At 43.5% G+C, this 12089-nt stretch overlaps 1 protein-coding gene across 1 annotated transcript in view; it reads right to left on the bottom strand.

Moving 5' to 3' along the window:
- LOC149457030 (up-regulator of cell proliferation-like) overlaps positions 1 to 11738 on the bottom strand; it is a 12675-nt gene extending 937 nt beyond the window's left edge. Inside the window, exons 1-2 of the mRNA XM_089684146.1 lie at positions 11456 to 11738; positions 1 to 5882 (exon numbers count right to left, since the gene is read on the bottom strand). The exon at positions 1 to 5882 is cut by the window's left edge and continues 937 nt beyond it. Of these exons, the coding sequence (XP_089540272.1) occupies positions 1213 to 5882; positions 11456 to 11738 (4953 nt within the window). The 3' untranslated portion in view covers positions 1 to 1212. The remainder of the gene's footprint in view (positions 5883 to 11455) is intronic.
- Positions 11739 to 12089: the final 351 nt, after the last annotated feature.

The raw sequence follows: 12089 nt of genomic DNA, 5'->3' as shown, positions 1-12089 counted from the left end.
AACGCCTTTTAATATTAAAATGCCTGAAAAATGCCTCAAAAACTTCTCTTCCTAATAAAATCAATAAAAAACGCCTGAAAATAGCCTCAAAAATGCCTCTTCCTATTAAACTCAATGGAAAATGCCTGACAAATGCCTCAAAAGTGCCTCTTCCTGTTAAAATCAATAAAAAAACGCCTTACAAATGCCTCAAAAACAACTCTTCCTATTAAAATCAATGGAAAATGCCTAAAAAATGCCTGAAAAATGCCTCTTCCTATTAAAATCAATGGAAAATGCCTGAAAAATGCCTCAAAGACTCTTCCTGTCAAAAATCAATAGAAAACGCCTGAAAAATGCCTCAAAAACGAATCTTCCTGTTAAAATCAATTAAAAAAGCCTGAAAAATGCCTCTTCCTATTAAAATCATTGGAAAATGCCTGAAAAATGCCTCAAAAGTGCCTCTTCCTGTTAAAATCAATAAAAAATGCCTTAAAAATGCCTCAAAAATGTCTCTTCCTATTGAAATCAATAGAAAACGCCTGAAAAATGCCTCAAAAACGAATCTTCCTGTTAAAAATCAATAAAAAATGCCTCAAAAACGCCTCTTCCTATTAAAATTAATAAAAAATACCTGGAAAATGCCAAAAAAGTCTTGCCTACGGAGATTGTGTAGCCACTAGACACCAAAGCAAAACAAAAGTGTTTTCTGAATGGCGCCCACACTCCTGTGTTCACTAAGCAGCAGGGGCACCACTCGGCACGGGACCCAGAAGTTGGAGTAGCAGTGCCTACTGCAGTGACTTCCAGCTTCCACAATGATCCCACGGGTATGGTACATACATACAGGGGCGGACTGACCATTTGGAAACTCGGGCACTGCCCAAGGGCCCGGGGTCAGTAGGGGGCCCCATGAGATGCCCCTGGTACCTTTTTCATAGGCTTTTTTGAGTTTGGGCAAGGACACAGGGGCCCCATGATCCCCTATTGCCCGGGGGCCCCATGAGTTGTCAGTCCGCCCCTGCATACATACTTAAATGGGTCCAAGCTGGATCGTTGTAACTACTGTATGTACAAATTGCCAAGCCTGAAATTCAGCTTTGGCTCCAAGCAGAAGGACTCTAGTAAATGTTTTCTTCAAATGCTGTATTGACATTTTTATTTTCTATCTATATCAAGTCTTGTAGACAAACTGCTACTTGTTTATCTCCCTTCAGTCCAGTTATTATTATATCACGTTATGTTGAAGGTTTCTTGAAGGCTTCTCATGGCCTCCTCCTGCATTATATGTTGCCACTCTTCAGGTATGTCCGCTGGCTTGTTCCTGTACCAATCAGCAAAGTGCTCGTTAAACTCCTTTAGAACATATTTCCAATAATCGGAGGTGTTCACGCTCCGGTCAGGCTGGATGGTCCAATCGGTGTAGATCCTGCGGTATTGACTGTAAGGGACAAACTTGTTATCTGTTTTCTTGGTTCTGAACTCACGGGTTCCTAAAACGTCGGTGGTGCACACAACGTTGTCTAGCTTTCTTGTTTGATGGTCCTTGCATCCACCTAAACCCTGTGGGCGATGCATGGAGGCAAAGTGCTCTTGGTGATCCAGTCCTCCTGCCTCACAGGGAACGCGGCAAAATGGACACTGCTTCCCGCAACCAAACACCTTTTTGAACAACTCATCCTCCGGTTGCACTGTCATTTTTGAACGAATGGTTTTGAAGCTCAAAGAGCTGAACTCCTGCTTTATTTCTTCTTCTGTCTTGGGGAGGAAGGCCTTAATGTTGGAGGAAAACTGCTCAACAGACATCTGGCTCTGGTATAATATGGCTTTCACTACACTGTGAGGAAGAACTAGCTCTCTTATCAACATTTCGGAAAATTTCTCCATAAATAATGAAATATTTGAACTTTCCAGGACTTCTGGATCACTGAGGACATTAGTTACCTTTTTGGTGATTAAAGAGAGGACTTTAGAGTGTAGTTCCTTCAAAGCTGTGCCTTTTTTGTATTTGTTGCAAATATATTTTGAAATCCATCTATCTACAAAATTTCTGTAGTCAAGGATATACTCAGCATACTGCGGAAACGTATTGTCCAATAGGAGCGTTTTGAGCAAGTCAAACTGAAAAAATGTCCGGCTGCTGTATTTCCTGGAGTCTTCACTGAGCAAAATATCATCCACCATCTCTTTTCCAAGGTATTTGTAAACGTATTCGGTTATCGCTGGTTTAAGGCATGTGTCGCAGAAATTTTTTGCTGTGTTTTGGCACACATCTTTAGTTTGGAAAATATTTTGAAATTTCGAGAAGTATTGAGGTTTCAGTCTCTCCAAGCACAGCTTAGGGTCATTTTCTTGAATGTAGTAGTCGTGCATGGTCTGAAACGTGGGAGCAGCCCTACCTAAAATTAGGAGCTTCACTTCTAGCTCAAACAAGTCCGTAGGGTGGAGCTCCTGAAGGTTTTCCTCATTAAGTCCTTTATTGACCATATCAAGGAGATCCTGGCAATAAGTCTCTTGATAATCTTCTCTTAGGTTGACCTTTCCTTGTATGTAACCTGAACATTTCTGAAGCAACCAGTTTACGAAACTCGTTAGCTTCAGATGAAGGTGCATACAATCATCTTCTCCATCCCAAGGGCTAGCGATATGCTCTTTGTCTGCAGTAAAGTCAGCATGCTCATATTCATCTAAATTTTGTATTTTAAAAAGTTTTGCAGTCACTAACCCACATTTGTTTCTTAAGTCTCTTTGGAGGTGTCTAAATATTTCTTGCTTGATGTTATGTGTTTTTAATCTCACCAACTGGAATCCTGAAAAGGCTTCCTCCCACATTTTAGTAAACTCCACATCTATCATCTCGCTATCTGGAATGATGTTTGTTTCCCTGTAATGCTCCAGGAGGGCACTGACCTTGTCTTCAATAGTTTGGTGGAATTGATCTTGTGTGGCTTGGAGCTCATTTTTTTGTTTTTGGATATTGACAGCTTCTTCAAGTCTGGAACGTAGCTGAGACTCGCATTGACTTCTTAGCCCTTTCACACTCCGAAAGAACTCTTCTTTGTATCTTTCGATAAGGATGCCATTGGTTGAAGCACTTTCAAAATACTCTTCCAAAGATTGTTTTGTGCATGTCTCCTCTTTCTGTAGAAAGTCCCAAAGTTCAGCGTTCATTTTTTCTAATACATCCATTTGAAGTGTTCCAGTCTGGTTCTTGATTACATTCTCAGACTTGACCAACCAATGGTAGGTTGCTTTTCTGAACTTCCACTGAAGCTCTGAATATTTCACATTCAGTTGGTCATAAGCGGAAGCCATTAGACTGTTTCTGAAGCTAAAAATGAAGGTTTCGTATCTGACACTGTCCCATAGATGTCTTAACCACTGTGTAAAATCATAAATTGTTTGAGAAGTCTTGGGCAGCTGTTTAACAAATGTAAGCAGGTTTCTTTTAAGTTCATAAATGTTTTCACTGTAGCCAACATTTACTGAGGCCATTGGTGGGTCACCACACCAGAGACCAGGAATGTACACACTGTGATTTTCTAGGTCATGGTCAAGGACATCAGCAAATTCTTTCACTTCCCTTCTTTTTTCCATTTTTGCAGCGAACCTGGTCATCTCATCTAACTGTTGTTTAAATTTCTTCCTCCCTCTTAGGTTATTCCAATGGGCTGAAACATCTGACACGTTCTGATGTACAAATCTGCAGTTGGGCTTCCTTCCAAATTGTTTCATTCTTAGAAAGGCATGGACTACGATCTGCAAGATGTCATTCATCTCCACCACATTCTCCATAGATAGATTAATAATAGTGATGTCACTTAACCCAACCACCAGTGTTGCCAGCTCATTGTCGTGGTCATAACTGCCTTCCAGAGACATACGCTCAGGCGCTTTCAATCCTTCGGTGTCAATCACAAGAATAAAGTGACATCCCAGCTCCTCCTGGAAGTTTTCTTTTACTTTAATGAGCGTCATGAAAGCTCCACGAGTGCATCGTCCACTGGCCACTGGGAAATGCAAACCAAACATGGTGTTCAGGAGGGTAGACTTCCCTGTACTTTGCACGCCCAGGACAGTTACTACTCTCACCTTGCACTGTCCAGCTGTTTTTTCATCCAGCTCAGTCAGAACATCAGTTATCCACTGCATAAGAATATTGGAAGCATCTCCGTCAATCAGCTCCAATGGGAACCCATCGAGCAGGAGATCAGCTGCTATTCCTGGGAGATGATGAAACTTTCGCTCAGTTTTTTTAATTTTTTTCTCCTGGACCAGAGAAGATTCAACTTCATAAAACTGAGCCAGTTCTCGAATGAAATGTTCAAGGCCTAAAGAGCCCACAGGCTTTTTTTGGCCATCAAGATCTTTGTTATCTAGACTAAGCGATTTATCACTGCTTTCATTTGATTTCAGATCTTGTAATTCTGATAGATGAGACATTGAAATGGAGTCAAGGAGAATCTTCATCCATTTCAGAAAATAAGATCTTTCCAAGGGACTCAACTGAATGAGTGACTTGATAAACTTTTCAATATCAGGTGGTAGACTGTGCTTACTCTGTTGTACAAGTAAATCGAATTTCTCCTTTCTGAGTTGCATGCTGTATTTTGTTAGGTATTCATCGCCTTGTTTTTTCATCCTGTACAATTCCTTATCTGTGTTTGCCAATTTTTTACATAGCTCTCCCTGAAGTATCATTGTTTTTTGTTTATATTTTCCCACATCCACGACCTTCTCCGTAATTTCCAGTGCACAGCGTTTAGCAGTTTGACACTCTTTTGAATTCTCATCTACAGAGATTCCAAGTTTACAGGCCTTGTCCACTAAGTCCTCTAATTTAGGAACTTTGGGAAAAGTGGCTATCACATCTTCAATTATAATCTGTAACGCTTTCACCAACTTGGCTTGGGTAACATTTCTCTTTTTTAAAAGCACCCGACCTTCATCTATTCCAAGACTTGGAGAAAGTTTTTTTAGGTAGTCCCGAGTTACAGCAATTGGTCCAGAAGAATTTGCTATGACTATGTAAAATTCGGTGTGAGCATCTCCCACTTTCGACAACAACTGGTACTCATTCTCACCAACACTGTCGAGAAATATGAAAACCGCTGTAGAAATCTCCCTTAGAAAGGTGAACTGTGTCCAGTTTGATGCTACATCTCCTCGTAGGTTCATAACCATAAAGGGCTCTGGAAAAACATCTGAGCTCCCTTGGCCAGAAGGGAAGTGCCAAGAGGTTTCAACTAACCCATCAGAGATTTTTCGAGGGATGTTCCCACCTTCCAAGTTCCTATGGATGAAAAAGGGAAAGAGCCTCTGGGCGGAGGAGATAATATGATTTAGAATGGCAGATTTGGACAAACTACAGTTCCCAAGTCTCACAAAGGAGAAGATGGGCATGGAGATGTTGACTAAATGTGCTTCCTTGAATCCTTTCCTATCTACCAGAGACTTGGGTCTCCATTTTTTCACAATGCCTCTCATTGCCCACAACAAGAAGGTACAGTCTGGGCTATCACAAGCAGGGAGCAGCATGGGGACAGCGAACTGACACATGGACATTTTGGACACAATCTCCTGTTGTAAGAAACCGTCAGAACAATGGAACACCGCACATAGGACATCAAGTGGATGGACGCTGCCTAAATGATCAGTTACGTTACTTTCTTGATCCCCGCTCCCGCTCAGGTTTGATTCAGTAGGCTCCGTATTGCGTGCCTTCACATTTAGAGACATGAGCGTCCGCAGGAAAAACCATGGAGTGTCCTTCACTGTCTGGAAAGTAATTGGCTCTACATTCTCTTGTCCAATAGTCAACAATTTACGAAGAGTTATTGCATGGCTTTCATAGTTCTCCATCCCGAGCTGAGACAATATTTCACGGAAAGTTTTTCTTTTTGCTGAGAAAATGAAAGATGTATGAGTGTTAATTTCTACTGAAAAAGTTTCAACAAATATTTATTTTATCAAAGTAGGAAATAATTAACAAATGGGAGGGGGGGGGTTTAAAGCCCAGCTCTATCCAAATTCTATTTTCTCCCATCCCTTTCCCCCACTCCTCTCTAGCCCATTCTTTCAGAGGCTCTTACCATGTACAGGGAATTAAACTTTTTTGATTCCCCTCATTCAGATCCCTTGCTGACACCATTTCCACCTACTAATCCAACGCTGAACGTTAACCTTTGCTGGCCAGTCCCTATAACATTGGTCCTCTTCTGGATCCTTAGAGGACCCCTCCACTGGTCAGCCAGGGGGAATTGATCACACCCACGGTCTGTGATGTGGATGCCAGGAAGAAGGACCCATCTAGGATGTAAACAGAGGAGAAGGACCTGGCGGCGGATGATCACATTACTGTGGCTTAAAATGGTTCTAAAAGCTTTTTTTTTAAATAACAAACATGTCATACTTATCTGTTCTCTGGAATGGTTTTGCACAGAGTACCCCTGATCCTCACCTTCCCAGGTCCCCCGCCGATGCTCCCGGACCCTCCCCCTTTCCGTGTGTCCCCACAGCAAGCTGCTTGCTCCGAGGGCACTTATGCATTCTCGCTCCTGAGCCACCTCTGTGAGTCTATGAGACACAAAAAGTGCAGCTTGGCCTTGCCCCCCCTCTCCCTTTTCAGTGGCCAAGTGCGGCTTGGCCTTGCCCCCCTCTCCCTTTTCAGTGGCCAAGTGTGGCTTGGCCTTGCCTCCCTCTCCCTTCTCAGTGGCCCATGGTTCCCGCTGCTGTGTCTCAGCCAATGAGGAGGCAGAGACCCAGGAGAGCTTCAGCTCTTGTGCACATCGCTGGAACGGGATTGGGCTCTGGTGAGCATAACAGGAGCTGTGGGGGAGGGGAGCTGGCGGGACTGAGCTGCGCTCTGTGTGTATTATGACTTTTGGACTGGTTCGGGAGTGAGCTTGCACAAGTGCCCCCATAGCAAGCAGCTTGGAAAAGGGGGAAGGGCCAGCTGCGCCGGTGGGGGATACCAAAAGAGGAGGATCAGGGCTGCTCTGTGCAAAACCATTACACAGAGCAGGTAAGCATACCATGTTTGTAATTTAAGAAATGTATATATCTTTTACAATAAGTATCTATAAGACGGAAGATGGGTCTGGAATTTAATACACAGCAGATATAAAAAGTCTACACGCCCCTATTGAAATGTCAGGTTTCTGTGATGGAAAAATATGACACAAAGATAAATCATTTCAGAACTTTTTCCACCTTTAATGTGACCTATAAACTGTACAACTCAATTGAAAAACAAACTGAAATCTTTTGGGGGGGAGTAAAAATAAAAAACTAATATAATGTGGTTGCATAAGTGTGCACGCCCTCTTATAACTGGGGATGTAGCTGTGTTCAGAATTAAGCGATCACACTCAAAGTCATGTTAAATAGGAGTGATTACACACCCGCCATCATTTAAAGTGCCTCTGATTGACCCCAAATATAGTTTGGCTTTCCTGACATTTTCTTAGTCGCATCCTACAGCAAAAGCCATGGCCCGCAGGGAGCTTCCAAAGCATCAGAGGGATCTCATTGTTAAAAGGTATCAGTCAGGAGAAGGGGACAAAAGAATTTCCAAGGCATTAGATACAGTATACCATGGAACACAGTGAAGACAGCGTATATCAACGCGTTTCGCTGCAAACCCCCCCAAAAAAACGACTTGTTCCGATTATTAATTCATTCGATGTCAATACTCTTACCTTAGCTTTGCTGTATTTTATGACTGTATTTCTACTGTTATAGTGGTTCATGTAAAGCGCGGATCCTGAGGAAGCAAATGCAGCGAAACGCGTCGATCCTATACGTTTATTGCGCATCTTGAATGGAACCGCGTGCTGATGTCCTCTTCAAAGCTCGTTTGGGTTTAAATTGTGAAGTGTGACTTGGCTTTCTTTTTAACGATGAACCCATAAAAGTATATATTTGTTTTTTATTACTGTTGTTCGATGTGATATTACAGATTTATCCTCCCGGTGGCTGACACACGCAAAGTCCCATTTTCAATGGAGATAGAATAGGACCACCCAAGTGCGGACTGACAACTCATGGGGCCCCCGGGCAATAGGGGATCATGGGGCCCCTGTGTCCTTGCCCAAACTCAAAAAAGCCTATGAAAAAGTTACCAGGGGCATCTCATGGGGCCCCCTACTGGGGCCCTCAGGTAGTGCCCGAGTTTCCAAATGGTCAGTCCGCCCCTGGGAACACCCGGTTTGACCGGATGCAACTCCGGTCTTTGGTTTTCTGTTCTAGACATATGCTGGGATGGTGTCACGGCGGGGGGGGGGGGGGTTGGGGGGGTACATTTATTAAATTCCAGACCCATCTTCCGTCTTACAGATACTTATTGTAAAAGATATATTTTTATCTTCCTGGTGCTGACACAACCAAAGTCTCATTTTCACTGGAGATAGAACAGGACCGCCCGGTTAGACCGGATGCAACTGTACACTTCGGTTTTCTATTCTATATCTTTTACAATAACTGGGGAGGGGGGGGGGTAACATTTTTTTTCTCATAAGCCAGTGATCAGATGGGGGGGAGGGGAAGGGCGGGAAGGGTCTCCCTTACCCCAGGTTCACACCTAAAGCGTTTTTCGCAGTGTTTTGCAGAAACGCACAGCAGTCCATTTAACATGATTTCCTATGGGACAGGTTCACATCTTCGTGTTTTCACCCGATGCATTTTTTGGAAAGGATCAGGGACTTTTTCGAGGGCCCGTACACACTCCATGCGTTTCAGTTGCTTTTTTTTCTGCATCCAAAATGCACAGAAAGTAGGTGATCTGGTTGTCAGTGTCATAATTCACATCAGGGATTGCAGTTCCAGTGCGTTCTGGATGCAGCAAAAAAAAAAAAGTAGAACAGGCTGCATTTTTTGTGCCCAGAACTGTACTGGAACGCAGTAAAACACATAAAAAAACACACCGGAACGCACCAAAACCCACCAAAAAAGCACTGGAATGCACATGTCCCTATTTAAATAAAAGAAAAAATGAACTGGAATGCATAAAAAATGCACAAAAAACATGTAAAAAATGCTCATGTCAAAAACGCATCTGGACTGCGTTTCTATAGTGTGAACTGGCCCTCAACGCGAAAAGATGTGTTTTTGGTTCTATAGACTTCAATGAAAGCGCTGCAGAAATGTATTGTAGTGCATTTTTGCTACGTTTTTTTAAACGTTTTTTTATGCGTCTTGCGTTTTAAATCTGCCTAGCAACAAGAACATTTTTTAAAACGCGGCAAAAACTCAGGTACAAAAATGAAATGCAGGTACAAAAACGCAGTGCAGAAACGGGTCAAACGCAACCGGCATAGGTGTGAACCTAGTCTTATATCCTAGAGCTGGGCTTTAACCCCTTCTCACCTGCCCCGGGGTCCCTTTAAACAGTACGACATGGCTGGGGGCGGGAAAGATTGGAGATCATGTGACCATGGTTACAGTGGTCACATGACTGTCATATGCCTTTAAGTGTTCTCTGTAATTTGTCTCTGCTCCTCCCTTTCCTCTGGTTTAGTTCCTGCTGTATAGATAGCCCCACCCCTTTTCCCAGTAAGGCATTTCAGCTTCAAGCCTCATGAAGTAGATCACATTATGATCGTTTGACCTATTCGATGTTCATTGTTGTAAGATTCTCTCAGTTTATGGAATAAACTTCACAAGATCTACAAGATATCATCCGTTCGAGTCACTGCCTGTGATATTCAACTAAGATTGGAGTTATCGCTATCTCATCACAACTGTAAGTGACAGAGATCACACTTTCAGTGCTTAGATTGGAGAGACAGAACAGTGCCCATCAAGGTCCCCCCAGAAAGAACACCTTGAGGCCAGACAGGAGCAGGAGGCAGGAGCTTGCCGGGATCCTCACTGAAGGGGGCGGGGTGCATGCTTGTGGACAGGCAGGGAGCAGGATCCGGGAGTTACAGCAAGGGGCGGGGAGGGGCGCGCATGCGTGATGTCATCAGTTGCCAGAACAAACACCCTGCTGAGCAGCGGACCTGTCATTCCAGTCTGGCGGTCCGGGCCGGAGCGCTGCTGGGTCTGTTCTCAGACTGCGGTCCGCCATTTAGTGACCGCTAATCTATACCAAACTCTTATCCCAGCTGAGAGTCTACAATAAATGTTAATGGAGGAAACACACACATAAAAAAAATAAAAATAAATAAATAAAAATCTGTCACCCCCAAATTCCATACCAGATGTGGATTTTAAAGGGAAGCCTCATTTAAAAGGTGGGCCCCTCTAAAAATACATGCTAAAAGTAGAAAATAAAAAGTGGGCCCTCTAAAAATACATGTTAAAAGTAAAAAAAAAAAAAAAAGGTGGGCCCCTCTAAAAATACATGTTAAAAGTAAAAAAAAAAAAAAAGTGGGCCCCTCTAAAAATACATGTTAAAAGTAAAAAAAAAAAAAAAGTGGGCCCCTCTAAAAATACATGTTAAAAGTAAAAAAAAAAACAAACAAAGTGGGCCCCTCTAAAAATACATGTTAAAAGTAAAAAAAAAAAAAGAAAAAAGGTGGGCCCCTCTAAAAATACATGTTAAAAGTAGAAAATAAAAAGTGGGCCCCTCTAAATATACATGTTAAAAGTAAAAAAAAAAAGTGGGCACCCTTTAATAATACATTAAAAGTATAAAAGTAAAAAAAAAGAAGAAAAAAAAAGGTGGGCCCCTCTAAAAATATATGTTAGACCCTTATCCTTAATGAGGGGCTAGTATTGATATCAAGGTGACCCCACACCCAAAAACAAATGGGTGGGGTCCCCTCAAAATTCCATAGCAGAGCCTTTGGCTGGAGTTAGGCTTTAATGCAGTCAGTTCAAGCTGTTATTCTGCTCCTATTTTGCCTTCCCCCCCCCCTCCCCCGTCATGGCTATGCAATGCAAACCTTTCCGCCTTTCTGTTTTCACAGCATATCTTATTATAGACCTATTGATGTCATCACTGGGTCTCTGTGCTATTCTATGCAACGTAGGCAGATCATAGCTGATGGAAAGGGCTAGCAGGGTGTTGTACATTACAAAAAAAAAGTCACGCACCCTGCCTCAGTACCCACATGTGACACTGAGCCTCCATGATTGGCAGAACTGAAATCCAATGAATGGAAGGGGTGGGGCTAGGGACAGTCGGACTGGGGAGGAAAAAGCTAGATGATTCTGGACGTCCTCCAGCCAGGAAATGTGGCGGAGCTCTATCTTGACCAGGGATGGACTGACAACTCATGGGGCCTCCAAACAATAGGGGATCATGGGGCCCCTGTTTCCTCGCCCACACTCAAACTACTCCCAGAAAAGCCTATGAAGGGTACCAGGGGCAACTCATGGGGCCCCTTACTGACCCCGGGCCCTCAGGCAGTGTCCAAATGGTCAGTCCGCCCCTGATCTTGACTTGCTGCAGCTTCTGATGCACATTATGAGAAGCTCACAGTGTGCAGCGGAAATAGGATAAGCCGTGTAGATAATATATAAATCTCACCATTGGAGAGGTCAGACAAGGCTGGGAATTGAGGGATTACGTCTTCAAGATGGAAGAGGAATCTCCGGCAGACGGACTCTCCTTGTTGTACGATGGAGTCCAGGATCTCCTCGATTTCATCTCTGGTGCTCCACGCAGCAGAACCAGGATGGACATCTCGGGGTTTGAGGAAGTCCAGTGAACTCAGCCTCTTGCTGAGACGGCCCAGATCATCCTTCTCAATCTCACCCAGCTTTCCTCTCAACCGGTCAATGGTCCTTGACGCCTCGTCACAATACGCCATGGTCTCCTGGGAAGACAGTCCAAAGGATGGTTAGAGTGTTAGTATACTCCTCCAAAATCATGGCCTCTGGGACCCACTGATAGTTCACCGACACATTCTGAGACTTGGCATTGAAGTGACTCTCTAGATCACTCACATGTTCCCCTCTGGCTCAACCCTCGGCTGCCTGAACTCCGCACTGTCCCTAACCCTGAGATTTGGTCTTCTCGGGGAATTATATACCTTCACCAGGTGGTTGCGCCCACTAGGCCCGAGCCGTTCCAAACATTAAAGGAGGAATTTGACATCCCCAATCATATGCTATTTAGATACCTACAGCTCCATCATACTTTGCAGGCCCAATTTCCTGAG

This window comes from Staurois parvus, unplaced genomic scaffold, assembly GCF_062004578.1.
Source record: "Staurois parvus isolate SC_StPar_1 unplaced genomic scaffold, SC_StPar_1.0 ptg000338l, whole genome shotgun sequence".
Lineage (NCBI taxonomy): Eukaryota > Metazoa > Chordata > Amphibia > Anura > Ranidae > Staurois > Staurois parvus.
Note: the sequence above shows the minus strand (reverse complement) of the source record. Positions and strands in the feature narration are given on the sequence as shown.